Below are 21,106 nucleotides of genomic sequence, written 5' to 3'. Positions count from 1 at the left end.
GCCTTCCCAATCCCCCAGATCTCCAAAGAACTGATCAACTTCTACGACTCTGCGTACATCAAGGCAGTGGACGTCACTGGCACCCCCAGCAAAGACTCCGCCATCAAAGTGCTCCACGTGTTCCACACCACGGTAGGCCTCCGTCACGCTGCGTTCTCCTGGCCTCCAGGCCTCCAGTCTGATCCTGTAGACGCTGTAACCCTGTAGTATGCATCCATAACGTGCAACGTAATGACTCACTATGGACTCTGATGTTCACGGGACGTATCCCCAGCGTATGAGGAGCGGCGTGTCAGGAACGTGAACATGGCTGCTCTGCTTGTCTCCTAGCTGGAGTGCTGCGGTAAGGGTGACGACGGACCCCTCTTCAAACAGGTCACAGGCACCCTGTGTCCCAAGCTGACCGCCGAGGACTTCCTCGTATCACAGGTACACACCTACTGACCGGCGCCGGACACTCTACAGTCACTACTCTGTGAAGGAAGACGTGCATTATGAAGGCTAGGAACACCTGGTGTGAACCTCTCCTACCAACGCCACTCTTGGTGACAATTCCTAGCTTAGAATATGTCATTATGAAACCACATTTTATTTCAACACCATGTTCATACTTCTCGACAATTTCTTTAGAATATATGAACTGAAAGACACCTTTTAATTCACACATTTCTCAGAACCTCATCTTCTCAAAGACATGTATCTGTTTAGCCAAGCAATGCAACTAAGCAGCAGGCTGTGTGGAGCCAGACCACTGAATCCACTGCGTTGTCTGCTGGTCTCTCTGAAACCACTGTGTTGTCTGCTGGTCTCTCCCCCCAGAGCTGCCATGTGAAGCTGATCGACCTGTTCTCGGAGAAGCTCTACCTCATCGGTCTGGCAGCACTGGCGGTGGCCTGCATCATGGTGGGTGTGGCCCTCGTCATGCGTCTCTGTCAACACGTCCACATCTCAGCTAATGGGCTGTAAAAAGCTTTGAATTGAGTTGTCGATTGATTGATTGATTGAATATTGTGGTTCCATCAAGACATGGTCATAGTATTTTTATAGCCCATGATCACGGCTCAAAGGGCTTCAGGGGCCACGTATCACCACGCCCTCGAACCCCTCTGAAGGGGGAGGAAACATGAACTGATCTTCAGCCGTTTGGGATCGCCTGCCTCAACCTGATATCACACATTAGACACCACATCCCACTGCGGGAATTCACCTGGGTTCATGTATTGCTCATCTAGCGTTCCCGGCGGCGGTATCAGTGCGACCGTAAACAGATGTTATCCCAGCGGTGTCAGTGCGACCATAAACAGATGTTATCCCAGCGGTGTCAGTGCGACCGTAAACAGGTGTTATCCCGTGACGCTGTTTGAATGAATGCTAACACGGTGCTCTCGCCCCCGGTCCAGATCTTCGAGATGATCTTCACAATGGTGCTGTGCTGTGGGATCCGGAACAGCCCGCCCTACTAGGACAACGCGTGGGGCGGGAGGAGGAGCTGTGTGTGAGGGGATGCCTCTTCTCCTCTCATTCAGAACGTTGGAGCAGAATCAGGATGTACCAGCGCTTATAATGTTGATATTATCTCAATCAAATGACGTACAATCGCACCCCCCACTGTGATATTATTTAAGGGTTTTCTTTCATCACATTTCTTGTTCTTTCTTTCTTTGACGGGGGTGTATCTATACAGTAGCTATTTTTGTTTCTATTTCTCCTTGCCGATTAATATGTTGAAGTGAATGATGATTAAATAACTAAATAATAGAAGGGTAATAGTAATATTTTGTTGTTTATTTGCCCTGCAGTTTTCCATATGTAAATCTTAAGTAGTAGTTGTGCAGTGTGTGTTGCGTTACTATTGAGTTTTTCTAAGAGACTTTCATGCAGTGTTTTATAATCTGTATTGTAGGATTTTTCATAGATTGGAGCTCTTTTGTGAGTCCTGTAATCTATTTCCCCAGGACCCTTTTTCTCCATTTTACTTCTTATTATGCAACAATCTGTTTAAAAACCGCTAGGCCTAGAACATTTAGTATTTTGTCTTGTACATTTTCAACTTTTTTTTTTTTTTCTCTGGGACAGATTTCTCATTGTATTGTTGTACTGATGAATTAACACAGTTTAAAAAGGAATAAACTATTCCAAAAATGTTTGTTGAGTATCGAATTCTGGATCTGGACTAGACCAACCAAACTCTTTCAATGAGTGTGCCAAATCAAATGTTTTTAAATCATCCTCTATGACAGATCAAATGTACAATGTAATGTTAATCCAATAATTTAACATAGTATTGCAATATGGCTACACGGTCGATAGATAACCGTTGTCAATTCCCTAGTTGGAGATCTTTCATACATCATATGCAACTCTATGTTCCACCACAAGGGGGCAGGCGGAGCGCTGCACAATATCATATTTTGGTGAACCCTTTGATCAGAAAAGGACGTCGAGGCTGCTCCATCCACGTCCATCACCTTTAAATCAACTGATCAGAAGAAGCAAATTGGCCATATGTGTGTGGACTCAGGTTTTTTTGTCAATATAATCAGACAAAACTTCTTAAATATCAAACAACAATAAGCCTTTGAGAGAATAACTCATTGAAGCAAAGACAATCTGATCAAAATTAAAACTTATTACAAAAATGGATTTGTGTAGTCGTAAAATGAATTAACTAATGGTGTTCATGTTTACTAATGGTGATCATTATAACTAAGGTAGCCTAATGGTGGTCATGGTAACTAAGGTATTAACTTATACCTTATTTAATAAGGGTAAGGGTTGACCCTAACCCACTAACCCTAGCCTTAACCCTGACACTAACCCTAACCCTATGCTATATAATAATGTTTGTTACCTCATACACTATCTTAACTCATGGTTAATAATTGTACCATTATTGTTACCACAACAAAACCACTAAATATGATAAAGCCTCTCCATGCACTCACATTCCTTTGAATGTATTTATGGTTATGATCTACCAAGACACCACTAAATAACTTTATGAATGTTTCATGACTAAATGCAAACCAAATGCTCTTCCTCAAAGAGCGTCTGATTTCTTCATTTTCTGAGCTGTTGGCCTTCAATCATCAAAGGTCAAGAAGACGAGCACAAGGCAAACAAAAGCAGAAACTGTGTATGTCATTATAATAAATGTTCAGTTTTGCAGCAGCAGCGTTTGTATTCAGGTGGAATAGACCTATTCGTTGAGTATTTTCCTGTTTTACACCGTGGACACGTGCCTGTCAAACGCCTCCCGTCCATTCATCACTGCTGCTGAGTCACCAGGAGAAGTCTGGCCAGTTGAATCACAGAACCGGTTGGACACAAATCACACCTGTAGCCTACTGTGCAGGTGTGTCACAGTCCTTTCATCATGTCTGTCTGTCTAGTCTCTCACTCTCTATCTGTCTCTTTTTCTGTCTCCTTTTTCTCTCTCTGTCGCTCTCTATTACTCTCCATCACTGGCTATCACTCTATATCTCTCTCCCTCTCTCTATCACTCTATATCTCTCTCCCTCTCTCTATCACTCTATATCTCTCTCCCTCTCTCTATCACTCTATATCGCTCTCCCTCTCTCAATCCCCCTCACTCACTCTCTCTCTCTCTCTCTGTATTCCAGTGGTTGTGAAATCTCTGAATAATCCACTCTACTTAATGAGTCATCTTCACGTAACGATTAAAAATGACAAAGTATTGCCACATCAGATGATGCCATGAGACAAATTAGTTAAGGTCATGAACTGAAGCTCTGGAAGGGGACGCCAAACGACTGGGCCGGTCCAAACCAACATGCTGTCCCCTACCACTGAGAACAATACGGGCCCCGTTTCAGCCAGCATGTCCTCGTTTTGGGGCCACACACACACACACACACACACACACACACACACACACACACACACACACACACACACACACACACACACACACATACACACACACGCACACACCTTGTGGTTGTGTCAGATGCCTCCGTCATCACTTTCTTCTGTATGAGATGTGTACCTTGCAGCGAGGGTGGGGGAGAGGCGTCTAATTGTTTGGGTGGTGGCCGAAACACATCAAAACCACAGTTTGTATCCGTTCCACTCGACTAGAGCAAAGACACTCGATCGAGGAGACGGTTGTTCAAAGACTACCAAGATTATCTCAATGGTAACGGTAAGTTTAACCGGATTTAAAATGGAGTAGCCATATGCTGTATTTAGAATCGCTGAGCTCTGTTGGATGGAAAACAAACATGAATACCTTGATAATAACAACATGTTTATGCAACAAATTTCAAATTTAATTGAAAATGGAGGGAATTTAGAGAAACTGTTATTTTTAAATAAAATGTGATGCTTTTTTGAAAACTTTCCTAACTTTATTCGTTTTTTTATTACTGTAATTTAAAAAAGAGATTCGATTGAATTTCCAATAAATTCAGAATTGGCAGATGTAACTAGTAGCCTAGCCCTATCTGGGACGATGCCTCCTCTCCATCCTACACTCATTATGTAAAACCAGTGTGACGCCACTTCAGGGCTGAAATTTAACTACGACGGGTTTCAAAACCAGGCGAACCAAACAGCGGAACACAGGGGATTCATAGGAACGCACACAGTGTTATCCATTCAATAACTGAATTTCAAAAGTAGGCTATTTATAGCCTACTTTTTTTTTTGCCTACTTGAATGATTGATAGTCTTTATGGCCTCTAACGTACACGTACTAGGCCTACAGGTAAACCAACCAGGTAAAGTCAGCGGAATCTGTCGTCTGCATACCAGGCCTGCAGACCTGTATGAGTCACGGCTCCACGGTTCACCTGTGGCAGGTAGCAGCCATGACGCCGTCAGACTCCACCCTACTGTTGACTCGAAGCCTCCAGAGAGCTGTCTATGCGCACTGAGACACACGGACAGGGAAGCGCCGACGCACGGGACCGAGTGCTCCACTACCCCGCTTATTTGATTACTTATCACATAGTTCAGGACTGGAAGTAGCCTACTGCCTGTCTATCGGTTTACCATGAGCACCATTGCAGCCTCCGAAAGCGTTTTTTTGTCCGCGTTACAGCCCCACAATTCGGTCACCACCTACGGCCTCCCCTCGGACGGACAGATCGGCCATGGGGGGATCATCGTGTCGGACGAGGCGGCCCGGGCCAGGAGGGTCCAGCAGCAGGTCCAGATGAGGCTGGCCGAGAAGTCCACCCTCCCGCGGCAGAACGGTGGAGCAGGGGGGTACGCCAGCTCAGGTAGGCCGGGGCAGACACCTCGATGCGGTCCCACACATGACAGAGTGACTCGTGAGAAGTTTTACGAATATTAAGGGCCTAATAAAACACCTGTTTGACCCCCCCCCCCCCCAACCCCCTAGTGTCATGTAGCCTACATGTGTATAGGTGTGCAGCTTTTGTGTGCATTTGTTCCGCAGTTAATTTATGTGACATAACGTCTCTCTGGGTAGTAGATATTATCTCCAATAGTAGGCTATCAGTGGAGCCTCGTCCGTCAGCTGGTCCCCGGGCTGACCGGTGGAGCGAGTGGAGCTGCCGCTCACAACACACCGCGGACATACAATACGCTTCTTTTGCGGACGGGCCTAAATGGCAACCTGATAGGATCGGCGGCGGGGGGAGGGGCGGGGGGGGGGGACTATGACTGGGGGACGATACCGTCTCCTCAGTGCTGGATTTCAGGTCTAGACCACTCAGAGACGCGACTGTTCAGAAATATACCAGACAAATGGCAGCGGTGGAATCGAGATGGACTCCTGAATGTTGTCACTTAGGGGCCAAATGTGCTTTTCTCTGCGTGTGTGTGTGTGTGTGTGTGTGTGTGTGTGTGTGTGTGTGTGTGTGTGTGTGTGTGTGTGTGTGTGTGTGTGTGTTCACGGAGAACAAGCCCAGCTGGGTATGGTGATGGACTGTATGCCCCTCTGCAGTTTTTATTACATGACTACGTTGATTTAATTGCAAAGTGCTGCTCGTCTCAGGAGTTGCCCTGGGCACAAACACTACAGGTCCCAGCAGCCTGTGTTGTCATGAGTCATAGGATCAGTATTGATCAAGCTTTCTTGGGCTGAAAAGGCCTACAGGGAAAGCCACATCATTTGCATCAATGTGGTTAATAGATTGTCCAGGCCCAGGCATCTGTACAGCGAAGGCGTACCATTCTATCCGCCTTTGAAGCTGAAACCTGACGGTTTCCATGGCTGCCGTTCAGTATTCACCAAACCACGCAGCCAACTAATGCCTGCGAAACATAGCAGGTGGAGTGTGGGACACTTTTGGTTTATTACTGTATGTGTTTGGATCATGTTTAGAGCAAAAAAAGCTGGCACCTTTTCTTTGTAGCCTTGCATTTCAAAATGTAATATAATTATTATATTATATATATATATATATATATATATATTAATAATAATAATAATAATAATAATAATAATAATAATAATAAATATCTGGAAGAAATAAGGTGACAAGAGCAACAGGAGGTGCTCAAAAAACCCTCGCTGGTTAAAGGGAGACATCATAAACATTTCAGCGATAAGCGAACCCTGATTGTTCAGCCACATCGGCCGAGACCAGAGATCAGCTCAACAAGGTGTGTTTTTATCTGCATTGTAAAGGCTGCGATTGGAGGGTGTGTTGCTGTGGATTTAGTGGATGGGCGTAGGCAGGGTCGGGCTGGGGTAGGGTGGGACTCTCTCTCTCACTCTCTCTGTCTCTCCCTCCTTCTGCTGTCCCAACCGGTTTTGGTGCCTTCCCCCTGCAGCGAGTGTGAAGTTAGCTTACCCCTCCCATCTCCTTACCTGGGAACGCTGCTGGCACACACACAGGCACACACACACACACACACACACACACACACACACACACACACACACACACACACACACACACACACACACACACACACACACACACACACACGCGTGCACATGCACATGCACACACATGCTTTTATGTACGCACTGCCAGGAGTGCGTTCTGATGCCTCATGTTGGTGGTAGTCTGCGTGGGAATCTGATTCTTCAGACCCTGGAGTCACTCAGGAGGGCAGCCAGGTTGTGTTCCTAAACGTTACACCACATCAGCAGGCTTCTCCTGCCATGCAGGCGGATTCTTTCCATCCACTTTGTTTACCAAACACGAGTGCAGTGCAGACCTGTCCACATGTTTGATACCCGATAAACAGAATGGCTGGTATTTGGAGCTACTCTTGAATTCCCATCTAAAAGGTTTTAGTGTTTGCTTCAGAGCCGGCTGGACTGTTCCTCTGTTACCATGATGGATACATCATTTAAGGCCAAGCACTCATTTATTCAAATATCAATAGCTATATAGCTGAGGCCTGGCCATTTCTGCAACATTGGATTGACAAAATATTGGATTGGAAAATATGACGAAAATATGACTGGGTAGAGGAATGTTTACCTCCGGCGCCAAAGGACAAATTCTTGTACAATTGAACTTTTGCTGCCGACCAAAGCTCAGCGCAACACATTGAGAAGGGTTTCTTTGCGGCTGTCTACGCCGCCTGACTCTGGCCTCCAGCCAGCCAGTGACGAGAGAGGATGCGGTGTGTCATGTTGACTTCTGGATACTTCTGTATCCAGAAGTATACAGAAGTAACCGTAACCGCGGTCACGAGGCGTAAACCTAGGTGTGCACCATCTATATACTCAATACGATGCACCGGTTTACACCCCACACACTGTCTTTGATTCTCCCGCGTGAAAATGCTCATTCACAGCATATCTGTTGAATAACTAATAACTATAATAATCGTATTTCTAACCTAAAAACCACCACCATAGAGGTGCTATGATGCGTTTGATTTGAAGGTTGACGTTGTGTTCACATTAAAGTGTTGAGTGTGAACGTCAAACGTCACACGAGTTCAGAGTTCAGATCCGGGTGTCAGATACTAAAGCTGCATATCAACGACAAGCCTCCAGGATCTGTTGTCTTAACCTAATAGTAATCACACATCTCTCCCAGTGAGCTGATGTCTTAACCTAATAATAATCACACATCTCTCCCAGTGAGCTGATGTCTTAACCTAATAACAATCACACATCTCTCCCAGTGAGCTGATGTCTTAACCTAATAATAATCACACATCTCTCCCAGTGAGCTGATGTCTTAACCTAATAATAATCACACATCTCTCCCAGTGAGCTGATGTCTTAACCTAATAGTAATCACACATCTCTCCCAGTGAGCTGATGTTTTAACCTAATAGTAATCACACATCTCTCCCAGTGAGCTGATGTCTTAACCTAATAATAATCACACATCTCTCCCAGTGAGCTGATGTCTTAACCTAATAATAATCACACATCTCTCCCAGTGAGCTGTTGTCTTAACCTAATAATAATCACACATCTCTCCCAGTGAGCTGATGTCTTAACCTAATAATAATCACACATCTCTCCCAGTGAGCTGATGTCTTAACCTAATAGTAATCACACATCTCTCCCAGTGAGCTGATGTCTTAACCTAATAATAATCACACATCTCTCCCAGTGAGCTGATGTCTTAACCTAATAATAATCACACATCTCTCCCAGTGAGCTGATGGGACGGAGCCCACTGCCTGCTGAAGGCTGCAACCTTTTGAGTCATGTTTTTTTAATAGTTTCTAATATGTCCTGTTCTGTACCCATGTTTTTAATTTTTTTATTTTATCCTGGCCAAACAGTATTTAATGTCCTGTTCTTTTGTCTTTGGTCTTTATTTATTTATACATTTATTTATTCTGGGTTTATGTCAGTTGACCACTTTTGTGTTATTTCATATGTTTGAGAATATCAACATTTAAATGGATATCGCCATATTGGTGAACAATAGCACATTATAATATATGTCAATATGTTGCCCCCCTAATGTCGGGTCTGAGACGATTGTCAAATGATGAGAAGGAATGGGAACCATGTTTCCATATGAATACACCCAGCCAGGGCGCCTAGCTACCCGCCATACGTGTCCGGTAACGGGGGCTCTAGACCGTGGATTAGGACCCATAAGGGGGGACCAGCATGACCCCTATGAATGTTGTATAAACATTCTGTCTGCATGCATTGTTTCCCTGTTTGTATTTCATTGGTGGGTTTGTAGTCTGAAAGGGGGAAGACTGTTTTAAATTCAAACATGAACTGTGTTGAAAAGTGTTCTACTGCACAAAACATTGGTCCTGTGCCGTGAGCAGGACAGGGTAAACAGAGCGCTGCATGTTGAGGTTAACCTCCAGTCTGTTTGATTTCAGAATACGGCGGCTCTATCTCCTCCAAATACCAGACGTACACCCCGGGCTACAGCTCCAAGTCCTTCGTGTACAACCCCACCAAAGTCATGGTGATTATCTCCTCATTTTGCCCTGCGCCTTTTCCCACCCACCCTGAGAGAAACGGCGCACTGGCAAGTCTGTCGCACCTGCCGCTGGATGAGCTAATCATTGGCCGGGGTCTGTGACTTCAGCGCGGGGCTGGTCGATGCCCCGCCGTTTGCTTAGTGTTTTATACAAGGCTGTGATGAGCTCAGCACACAGGCCTTTGGGGAGCTCACCTTCCATTTCAGACCCAATGCCTGAACGCTCTCCACCAGAGTGAGAGAGAAAGTGTTATTCGATTAAACAGTACCTCTATCTGCAGTCGCTGCAAGATTGGGTTATCGCCTTGAGACCGTGTAACTCATCAGCCCCCTCTCGGGCTGTGTGTTCTTTCTCTCAGGACTTTCTCTCAGTTGTATCTGGGCCTCTGCTGTGTACCTGCAACTCTACTCTGTCCACTACTGATATCTGATCTCACTCTTCCCAACGGGATCCAGGCTCCACGCATCTCCCAGTACTCAAGCATGCCCCGGGGCTACTCCTCGCGCTCGGCCGTGGACCTGGGCCAGCTCAACCGGGTCAGCATGTCGGGGGCAGGAGGAGGAGGAGGAGAAGGAGGTAGCGTGATGTACCAGCAGAGGGATGTGGTGATGGGGGGCTACCAGGGAGCCGGCCGGCCTCAGATGTGCATGGGCATGGGGCGAGGCGACCCGGAAATAATCTCCCTGCAGTCCATGCGGCCGCAGTCGGCCCACGTCAACTCCTGGATGGCGGACGCCAGTGACGCGGGCAGCATGGTGTCGGAGCGCGACGCCACCGTCTCCAGGCAGTACACCCACAACGTCAGCAACGGCTACAACACCCAGATGAGGCAGACCGCGCAGGGGGCCGGCGGCGGCGCGGCCTTCCAGGCCCCCATGAGGCGCTCCCTCAGCGGCACGCTGTCCCGCGGCGCCGGCATGGCGGGCGGAGGCGAGGCGGAGATGGTGCAGCAGTCCCACTCCTACAAAGGCCCCGCCTTCCGCACCATCAGCAGGATCAACAACCGCAACCGGAGCAGCATGGGCTCCGTGTCGGGCGCCTCCACCCTGCAGCACCAGATGTCCAGCGGAAGCAGCTACACGGGGGGCGGGCAGGACCGAGGCTTCGTCGTGGGCGGGATGGCCGGGTCCCAGGGCAACCTGTCGATGATGCAGCAGCAGCGTCCGGGCACCATCTCCCGGGCCATGTCGATGAAGAGCATGCACAGTGTGGGCCGGGGCATGGACGTGTTCGACGGCGCCATGGACCTCCAGGGTAGCCTGGGGAACCTGAGCGGGTGAGTGGACTCCCTGAGCTGCAGACGGGTTGGGCGGTTTACATATGCACTGATGTCTGATCGGCAAACGCATGAATGCCTCTGTAGGTCATTAATACGAGGTGATTAATACGAGGTTATTACTATGTTCAAAACAGGGGCAGTATGTTATCCACTACGGCTGACAGTTTCTAGGATACATGGATTTCTCCAGAGTTGTAGAGTGGAAGGACTGCTTTGGGTGTGGCGATCTTAGACCTCACACACTGTAGGCTTGTGGTTCCTCAGACAGATGCAGAGACCACTTTGTCAAATGAAGCAGAAAACACTCTAAACGCTTTAGAGGCAGAGAGCAATGAAAACTTACGAGTAATTAATGTGGCTTCCCTTATTGCCGGGAAATGTAATTATAGAAATATCCAATACTTCCCGCAATACACAGAAGGAAATGACTCAGTGGCCATGTTATTGATATGATGGTTTGTTGCTAGTTGTTGTCGTTGTTGATGTGCTGCTGCTTGTTCCACAGGATCAACAGTCTGGACATGCCCACCGCCGTGCAGTATCTGAGGGAGTCGGACCCCAACCTGCAGGTCCTGGGGGCGGCCTACATCCAGCACGAGTGTTACAGCAACAACGAGGCAAAACAAGAGGTAGCCCAGTGCAGAACTTCTGCCAAAACAAAACACCCCTGCTCGCTGGCTGGCTGGCTGTCCCAGCGTCGTTCACCAGCCTGGTTCTCAGTGCATTGCTCACATTCCACACCACTGGGGTTGTTTATGCGGTTTCACAACGTTGTGTTGTTGTTGTGTTCTCATCTGGTGAATCATCTACTGAAACCAAGTAGATACCATTAGACGTATGTCACTGATAAAAACGGTGTTGCACCTAGTTTAAAACTGATCTGCCGATGTGTTGTCTGTGATTTAGTGCTTAATCACCAGAGGGAGGGGTTTACGAGCGAGGCGGGGGCACATGGCTCGGGTGGACGCTAGCAGGAGTGAGAGCGGAGTGGTTTCAAATCTGCGGCGCTGATCTAACTGATCTTTCCTCACACCCCGCGTCCAAAGGTGCGCCGCTGCAAGGGCGTGGGCGAGCTGGTGAAGCTGTTCAACTGTGACAACGAGGAGGTGCAGCGCTTCGCCACCGGCGCCACCCGGAACCTCATCTACGAGAACATGGACAACAAGGTGGCGCTCATCGACGAGGGCGGCATCCCGCAGCTGGTGGAGGCCCTGAAGGAGACCGACGACGAGCTGCGCAAGAACATCACCGGTGAAACATCACAACGTCAAACATAAAGTCACGCGCGGAGTCACACAGGGCATCTCCACGAGGTTCAGGAGGAGGGGCTGAAGGGGCGGTTTGTTATTTGGATAGAGCGAGAGGGCAGAAAAGAGGGGAAAGATTACGAGATTTTAAAAACAAGACAACCACAAAATGTCGCCTCCCTCTCTCCCTTTGTGCCCGCCCTCCCTCCATGTCTCCGCCCCTTGTGTTTCACACAACTTTGATTGACAGGTGGATTGCCCTAACCAATCACAGAAGAAATGCCCTGATTGGTCAGAAATCAGCCGGGCGAGTGATCTCAAATGGCTCATCCAGAGACACACTCAGATAGTAGCTTTTTACCTACAGCACATTTAAACAAAATCCACCTTCAGTCAATAGAGTTCTTCAGTCAATAGTTAAACCCTAATCTCACACTGTGCTGTGAGCCGTAGAAGACAATAATTCACTTTTGTGTTTGCTTCCAGGAATTGTGTAAAAATGACTGACTCAAAGGAAGCTGTTCAGTGCCTGAATTGGAATCCTCTTAAAGTGCTCAGAGCAAAATTGACAACAAAGCAAACAAATCCCACATTGGTTTGGTTTAGTGTGTAGTGTAATGCTATGGCAGGTGCTGTTTGTTCCTGGTGTGTTTATATGGGAGGAAGAGAACAGGGAGTGGCCGTTTGGTTTATGTCTGCCACACCCCTCGCATGCCTAAAGGCCTTTGGATTGTCAGCGGTTTGACATGCGTGACACTTGCCCAACAAACAAACACTTTAGAAAACCCCATCTGTTGTCACGATTTGTTGAAATCCACTCTTCTTTCCATAATGCAATTAAAATTTCATTATGGATTTGATTTATTATGACAGCCTTTTTAAAGGAAACATAATTGCAAAGTGAAAACCTGAAAACAAGCTGAAGTAGTCCGGTGAGTGACAAGGTCTGTATGAAGCCAGTGGGCCAACCGTCCTGTCTTCTTTGTTTGTTCAGGCATCCTGTGGAATCTGTCCTCCAAAGACAACCTGAAGGAAAAGCTGGCCAAGGAGACGCTGGCCGAGCTCACCGAGAAGATCCTCCTGCCCCTGTGTGGCACCGAGGACGGGGCCTCCATCCAGCAGACCTCCTCCGAGGCAGACATCTTCTACAACACCACTGGATGCTTAAGGTACACACACACACACACGCACACACACACGCACGCACGCGCACGCACAAAGCCAAGACCTGATCTGTTACTCTATGTATTCTTTGTATGGTGTGCGTTTACCTACCTGACCAAAGTGGCCTGTGTCTACCATGTCGATATCGCCTCTAAAACGCCTGTCCCGTCCCTTTGGACTCTGACCGTCCCCCCGCCACCAGGAACATGAGCTCGGTGAACGAGAAGACTCGGCAGCAGATGAGGGAGACCCAAGGGCTGGTAGACGCCCTGGTCTGCTACATCAAATGCTCCCTGGAGGGCAACACTGCAGAGGACAAGGTAGGATGCCACGGCCAATGGGAGCGCACTTCTGTTATGGCTGTTGTTGATGCTGATGCGGTTCTTGTGTGTGCAAACCGAGTTCCCAGCGTGTGTGTGTGTGTGTGTGTGTGTGTGTGTGTGTGTTTGTGTGCAGGGGGTGGAAAACGCAGTGTGCGTGCTCCGCAACCTGTCCTACCAGCTGTACAGCGAGCTGCCCCCCTCCGCCGCCCTGCGCCTCGAGGGGCCCACCCGGGGCAGCGACACCAGCAAGGCCGAGGCCATCGGCTGCTTCACCCCCAAGAGCAGGAAGGCCAAAAACGTACGTCTGCCCAGTGCCAGCCGTCCCTTTGCCCCTCACAGAGCTCCACAGCGCAACACGGAGCACCACATCAGCACATCGGCACGTCCTCCACATCCGCGGTAGGACTCATCCCCGGCTCCTTTGTCTCCTCTCCCACCAGCGGAAGGACAAGGACCTGTCCACCTTCACCGAGGTGGCCAGGGTGCCCAAGGGGATGGAGTGGCTGTGGCACCCGCAGATCGTGACGCTGTACAACCGCGTTCTGCGCCAGTGTGAGATCAACGCCATCACGCGCGAGGCCGCCTGCGGAGCCCTGCAGAACATCACCGCCGGGGACAAGCGGGTGAGCGGGGGAAAGTTGGACCGTTGTTGTCATTGGTCGGAAGCAGACCAATGGAAAACCTCCCTGTCCAATGACGTGTGTCGTCATTGGACAGGGTTTTTTGTGGATACAGAGTTTTCCCGACAAGCAAATGAAGAAATACTCCGTTATCAGAGTTTATGAGGTTTCCGTCAACACATTGTTCTCATGGCTCCAGCCCCACCTCATGTTCTTATGTTCGTATTGAATATCAAAATCGGAATCAGAATCAATGTTACTTTTATTACATCTTATTCTACTAAGTAGTAAGTAGTACAGAGAGTCAAGAGAGTCAAGAATTCTTAGGCTTGGTTCCTCAACAGCCACATAGCAGCAACAATACAAGATAAAGTAAATAAAGAAAAGTAAAAATAGAAATAAGTAAAAATAAGTACCACCATAAATAGATCACAATAATAATAATAATAATAAAAATGAAATAAAATAAAGTAAGGAATAATAAGTAGAGAAACTAAAACAGTGGTAATGAGTGATAATAAGTAATGAGGTGTAGTAAGTGTAAAGTGTAAGGGTAAAGTGTTGGTGAACACTTAGGGTCCTATCTTGCACCCGGCGCAATTGACTTTCTACACCGACACATGTATCGTTGCTAGTTTGCACCCGGCGCAAAGCTGATTTTCCCCCGCAGCAACCAGGCGCCACTACACTTGCGCCTGGAGAGGCGTGATACTTAGTGCTATTTTACCGATCTAAACATTGCGGCAATACAATTGCACAACTGACCGAACAATTCCTGGTCTAAATACACTAGCAGATAGTGCAGTTGGTGTTGCTATTTTGACATGCCATGGCAGGTCGGAACTGCAACATACGCTTACACACACGTAGGCTATACACAGCACAAACATGCAAACGATTAGCCTGGTTTAAATATTATGATGTCAAAGATTGTTCATATGAGTGAAATAGCATTTGGATTGTGGAAACTTTTTTTTTTTTTTCCAGAGGGGCTGCACACAGTAGAGTAGGCTATGCCATGTGTTTAAATAATAATAATAATAATTAAAGCTGCAAGCAGCGTTTTTCGATGCCAAGCATAAGCCGACCAATAAACCATCAAGACCCTGACAGGCCATTAAAACCCTGACGCAGACCATGGCTGATAGACCATTAAAACCCTGACGCAGACCATGGCTGATAGACCATTAAAACCCTGACGCAGACCATGAAGACCCTGACAGACCTGACAGACTAACCCTAACCCTAAGACAGACCTGACAGACTAACCCTAACCCTAACCTAACCCTAAGACAGACCTGACAGGCTAACCCTAAGACTAACCCTAACCCACAGACCTGACAGACTAACCCTAACCATTAAGACCATGACGCAGACCATAAAGAGTTGACAAGTAAGACCGTGACGCAGACCATAAAGAGTTGAGAACGCTGGAATAGCCTCAGCTTGGATCTGGTGATGGGCGAACAAACTTTCATGACCGTACGTCAAAAAACCTAGGATCCTTAGGGAATTGAGTGTTTTTAACAAGTTCAAAATAGTCGCAAATCTATCCAAATAAAGTAATAGGTTCTTGAGGCATATTTGTTCAGCATGAGGATATGCATGTGTGAACAAAGTTTCATGTCTGTAAGTTAAAACGTTTACGAGATATGCTTGTTCAAAGTTTGCATCTTTGGACTGTTGCTATAACGCCACCTTTAGGCCGATTTTGATCCAATTTGGACAGTTTCATCTTGATCTATATGCCTTTGACTATCCCAAGTTTGATCATGATTGGGTTAAGTTAACCCTGTTAACTTAAGTTAAGTTAAAGTTGGACGATTTTTAGCCTCTGGCGGCCATGTTGTTTTGTCAATCAACTTCATTTTACTTGAGCAGTTGAAACTTTGGTCCCCAACAGCCACTAAGTTGGTCCTGCGCAAATCAAACATTGCGTCAATGAACTGTGGCGATTTTAGTGACAGGCCATGCCCATTTCGATGCCACGCCCTATTTGAAAATATGTTGACTTTAACTTGTTCAGAATTTGATTCTGAACAACTTTTGTATTGGGGTCAAGATCATAGGAGTCAATTTTGACGTTGATATGAGCATTTAAGTCTTTTCGCTGTTTAAACCACACCCCTTTTAGAAGTCAATGGCTCCTGGGTGCTTTAATCTTTATTGTACAGACTAATCTTAAAGACAGAAGTTTGAATATTTGGACAGTATAGCGTCACCTTTGGGCCAATCAGTGTAATATTTGCTGTCTGTTAATCTTGAGTCGGCCTCTACAGCTGTAGTAAGTTTCATAAAAAGTGTCCGAGCGGTTTAGGCTGTGTAAGTCAAACGTGGCGGAATAATAATAAAACTAACAAATACAATAAGTTGCCTTGCACTTTGTGCTTGGCACCTAATAATAAACTTGAGCAAAGTATATTCCTAAGCCTCCCAAAACAAAATAAAAAATCTTGTGTAACAGCTGATGCAGAGGTAAGTTGTACTTTTAAATCAATGCATCTGCAAACACCGTACAGCAAACACATATTTTCTTGACACGACACATACATCTTCCTGCACAGGGACCACAGGTGCAAATGAGCTGTTTAGCTAACCCTGGTATAGAACCTGTTCTGTACATGGTCCCTGTTAACAAAAACCAATAAACTAAACTAAACATCGTGTACAAGCCCATAACTTTCAGGATTGATGAATATTTGATCGTGAGAAAACATAGTTTTACCGCGAGTGATTGTTTAAAATAATTAATTAATGCGGGTGATGCTTGGCGCGCATGTGTGTGCGCACCCATCTGTTTAAACACATGCAAACTAAACACGTAACGCATAATACAGTCCATGGCGATGTATATTAACGGGGGGACACATGCATATCATGAACACAAGTCGATAATGATAATGTATACAATACTGGTAACAAACAATGTTTGTTAATGTATTTCCGCATATCATTAAATAGACCCACAGTTGCGGCCACAGGACCGCGTCTGCATATCATATATGTGTTAAGTTGTCTTTGCCGCAATTCATACATGCATGACGACTCAGTGTTTCTGAAGTTGGAGAAGAAAATGCTATTAAATGTGTGAATTAGGCCTATTATTTGGCCATAAACTGAGCCATTTGAAGTTTGAAATTCATGTGGTCATGCATCTGTCTCAGCGGAGAATGCAAACGCGCTGTCAAAATATCAACTCGTCAAGTCCAATGCGCTCATGGCTCTTAAAGGGGATGGGAGATGGCACTCTCATTGGTTTATTGCACGTTACGTCCAAAACACACCTACAGGTTTCAGACCAACCCATTTTAGATTTGCGTCGGGCGCAAAGCTCATTCAACAGCGCCGTAGAACCGCCCACAAAGCTACTTCGACTTTGCGCTTCACGTCTGCGTTTTAGACCGCCTAACTAGGGCCCTTTGTGGTAGTGGTACCAGCCACGGTTGATTCTTTAGTGCAAAAATGTATATATGTAAAGTGTGTTTTGTCGTAGTGTGCGTGGGGTTGGTCTGGTGGATTCCTCCAGAAGCCTGAGCCAGACTCATGTCTGTCCTCCCGTTGTGTCTCAGTGGGCGTCGGTGCTGAGCCGGGTGGCGTTGGAGCAGGAGCGCATGCTGCCCGTGCTGCTGGATCTCATGCGCACCGACAGAGACCTGGAGCTGCGCTCGCTCACCGGCTTCCTGCGCAACCTGTCCCGCCACGCCACGGACAAGAACGACATGGGTGAGTCTGGACGCGCCCCGCCCCGGCTCCACGCGCTGCCAGGTTAGAAAAACAATCAATCATTCTGACACCGGGATTCAGGTTCAAGTCTGCACTGAACCACACAGACCGGTAAATAAATGATACAAATAGATATAAAGATAATGACTCGAACCGTTATATGTTACAGGGCAGTAATATAACTAAAACCTAATCCCTTTATTATGAGCTGATGCAGTTATGTGCAAAAGTTAAAGCACGTCATACCTCATGAGGTATTAAATTGGTTATTAAGTGAGAAAAAACAGAAGAAAAAAAAACTAAGAATTTCGAATGATTTTATTATTTATGTATGCTTTTAATTACTGGTAAAATAACCGAAAAAACGAAAAGGTAAGGAATCAAATCTCCAAAGTGGACCTCAATGTTAAAGTGACTGATATTATAGACAGATAAAAATGACATATAAATAAAACAAACACAGCAGGGTGAAATACTACTATACATGTACTGAGCCTGTACTGAGCCCCAGGGGACCCCTGCTGTGTAACAGCTCTCTGCTCTGACTCAGTCATGTTCAGGGGGATTTCTGGCATTTAGGCGATGCTAGGGATAATCCAGGACACTGAGACCGCTGAGAAGAACAACGTGTGGTCTCAACGTGGTCTTGTTGTTCTCTCGTCAGCCACCAAGATGGTGAACAACCTGGTGACCAAGCTGCCCGACGACGGGGCCCAGAAGGTGCCCTCCAGCGAGGTGGTGGTCAACATCTGTGGGATCCTCAACAACCTGGTGACCAGCAGCTCCGTGGCCGCCAGAGACATCTGCTTCTTCGATGGGCTCGCCAAGCTGGTGGCCATCAAGAGCCCCCCTGACAACAGGTAGCTGGGACTTAAAACACGGGGTAGCCTGTTTTTTTTCTAGCGTGGGATTTACAGCACATTGAAAGATTGATGGGAGAATTGTCTGGGTTTTCCCTCCACATGAAGGAAATCCTTTGTCTGAAACACATTGATGACTGTCCAATGACGCGTTTCAACACGCATTCATTGCCACTGCCTTTTGGCTCACTAGTTCAAGTTAAGACAAGAAATCTCCTTCATGTCTTACGTCGATGGTTAATCGTTCCTGTGTTTCACCTCCTCAGCGCGGGGAAGTTGAAAGCAGCCAAGGCCGCGGCCACAGTTCTTTGCAACATGTTTCAGTACAAGAAACTGCACAAAGACTACAAAGGGGTAAGAATGCCCTGTGTGAATGAGCCCGGCTGTTTCCACAGCAAGTCTCCAGAATGCCACTGATCCCGTACAGCGAGCGGAGCCTCTGTCTAGCGTTACTCGTACAGTGAGAGTCAAAGGTGGTCTTGGTCCGAGCCCACCTGGTGATCACCTAATGCCGCAGGGTTTTTGGAAAGCCAACCGAGAGGCTTATTACAATTATAACCGTTGTATATGAGGTCAACGTGTCCATTGCAGCACGTAGACACACCAGAAGAAGAAAAAGCAGCGGCTCAGTGTGAAAACTTTCTCTTCTTTGTGAAAAATTAACTCCACCCTTTTTTTGCTTGCTTTGCTTTTTACACACACACATGCACGCACACGCACACACAGTTAGTTGACATTCCTGAAACAGTATAACTCTTGTGATCATTGGGTGGCTGGTGTTTGAAAACATCCCTAGCAAATTTGAAATCACACACATACACACACCCACACAAGCTCACACACGCACACAAACACTCACTCTAACACACACACACACACTCTCTCTCTCTTTAACAACCACACAAGCTTGCTCACACACACACACGCACACACACAAGCACACACATGTTGCACACACAAGCACACCTCCTGGTTGGCAGGGGTGTGGTAGATTTATCGGTGTGCAGACCTGCTGCACCCAAGGGCGGGGTCATGTGGTGTATTGCGTAACGCACACAAGTCCTGACACAACCAAAAATGCATGTTTGCTTTCTACCGTTTCCCCTTTTTTCTGGCGTCGCAGCGAAACTTTTTAACTTTTTGTTTCCATTCCTTTAATGGAAAACCCCAAACTGTCCAGACATACAGTGTGTGATATCAATGGAAACATTTGATCTGCCTGATGCCTCACATTAACGTTTTGACTCGTCTCTCTGTCTTACAGAAAGGGTTTTCGAGGCCAGACTTTGCCGATATGTCCATCTGAAGAGGAGTAACGACTTCAGGTTGATCTTCTAGGTACTTTGTTGAATGTACATGTACATAATCATCTGTGTTAAGGACAGAAATCTACTGGGTAGAGAGCGGGGACATTCAATGTGCGTTCACTACAACAGGATTGTTCAGCTACATTGGGAAAAGAGATGGACTGTGTGAATAAAATAAAAATATAGATATGGTGTGCACCTTAACGATTGACATTTGTTTGTTTGAACATTAGTAAAAAAAAAAAAAAGAAGGAAATCAGGGATTTCTTTTCCACCCTTTTCTCCCTCCCCCCCTTCTCTCTCTTTCTCTCAACTTATCTCTGTCTCTGTATCATCTTAGTTTTATGTATCCAAATGAAATGATTGAGTTAAACAGTGAGGCCCTTTGTGTGTAATCTCTCCCTCGCGTGAACAGTCCCTCGAAGAAACGAAAAAGTGTCCCATCTCGTTACTGTTTACCCCACACCGCTGTGACAGGGCTTCAAACTAGCATGTTATAAATCCTAATATAAATAGCGTCCCTTGTCTCGTTGTTATTGTGTAAAAAGTGCTTTGTTAAATAAATTAAATAGTAAAAGAATACACATAAAGAAAATATCTATACTAGTGGGCGTGTGTGGTTGTATAGGCAATGTTCTATATGTAGAAAATGACTCTGCTGTAAATATTTTGTATTTTTATATATTAGTTTTTAGAAATTCTAACTCATTCTTAATACAATTCTATGCTGTTTATCACAAATGTGACATTTTTCAAAAACATCAGTCCGAAAAACCCAAATTTTCATATCTTGATCTTAAATAATGTAAACGTATAAAGTTGTAAGAATGATTGTGATTGGTTGTGGTTTAAAGTAAGCATGTGAACCAGCCCAATCTGCCAGCTCATGTTTTATTCACTCTGGCAGAGCGACTGCAAATTGTCCTGTGGATGTCGGTCTAGTTTAACATGCTCTGTTCTAATGCTAACTAGAATGTGTTTTGTTTGTTACTTAACACGTTTTTAAGTGTTTGTTTGATGTTTCGATCTTGGCATACTTTGGAGAACACGACGACTTGACATCGACATGTAATTAAAATTAAATGCATGTAACATGCAAAATAATCAAATTCTTGTTTAATCTCAAACATTAATCCAGATCTGCTGTGTTGAAAATGTCACTGTATATATTTTAGCATTTGAGTTCATATCATATATTATCACAAGATTGGATG

The 21,106-nt window shown here is 46.1% G+C and overlaps 2 protein-coding genes across 3 annotated transcripts in view; both read left to right on the top strand.

Annotated features, from left to right (window-relative positions):
• The window catches only part of LOC311356867 (CD81 antigen-like), a 10,052-nt gene extending 7,923 nt beyond the window's left edge, over window positions 1–2,129 (top strand). For both annotated transcript variants that reach the window (XM_084476723.1, XM_084476722.1), the window contains 4 exons: window positions 19–132; window positions 331–429; window positions 820–903; window positions 1,401–2,129. In XM_084476723.1, the coding sequence (XP_084332849.1) occupies window positions 19–132; window positions 331–429; window positions 820–903; window positions 1,401–1,463 (360 nt within the window). In that variant the 3' untranslated portion in view covers window positions 1,464–2,129. The remainder of the gene's footprint in view (window positions 1–18; window positions 133–330; window positions 430–819; window positions 904–1,400) is intronic.
• A 2,760-nt stretch (window positions 2,130–4,889) lies between these two features.
• Window positions 4,890–21,069, top strand: pkp3a (plakophilin 3a). Its single transcript, XM_084476998.1, has 13 exons — window positions 4,890–5,246; window positions 9,265–9,353; window positions 9,825–10,645; window positions 11,154–11,277; window positions 11,695–11,899; window positions 12,890–13,064; window positions 13,262–13,379; window positions 13,516–13,680; window positions 13,823–14,005; window positions 17,572–17,725; window positions 18,390–18,585; window positions 18,852–18,939; window positions 19,850–21,069. Exons 1-13 carry the CDS (start codon window positions 5,018–5,020, stop codon window positions 19,889–19,891), a joined length of 2,589 nt encoding a protein of 862 aa, XP_084333124.1. The 5' UTR covers window positions 4,890–5,017; the 3' UTR covers window positions 19,892–21,069.
• Window positions 21,070–21,106: the final 37 nt, after the last annotated feature.

This window comes from Micromesistius poutassou, assembly GCF_964030765.1.
Source record: "Micromesistius poutassou genome assembly, chromosome: 13".
Classification (NCBI taxonomy): domain Eukaryota; kingdom Metazoa; phylum Chordata; class Actinopteri; order Gadiformes; family Gadidae; genus Micromesistius; species Micromesistius poutassou.
Note: the sequence above shows the minus strand (reverse complement) of the source record. Positions and strands in the feature narration are given on the sequence as shown.

Excerpts from the sequence above, each read along its gene's own strand:
- pkp3a (XM_084476998.1), top strand. The coding sequence starts at position 5,018 with ATGAGCACCATTGCAGCCTCCGAAAGCGTTTTTTTGTCCGCGTTACAG. Across the intron at positions 11,900-12,889 it reads GCTGCGCAAGAACATCACCG|GCATCCTGTGGAATCTGTCC; the intron begins GTGAAACATCAC and ends TTGTTTGTTCAG. Across the intron at positions 17,726-18,389 it reads CACGGACAAGAACGACATGG|CCACCAAGATGGTGAACAAC; the intron begins GTGAGTCTGGAC and ends TTCTCTCGTCAG.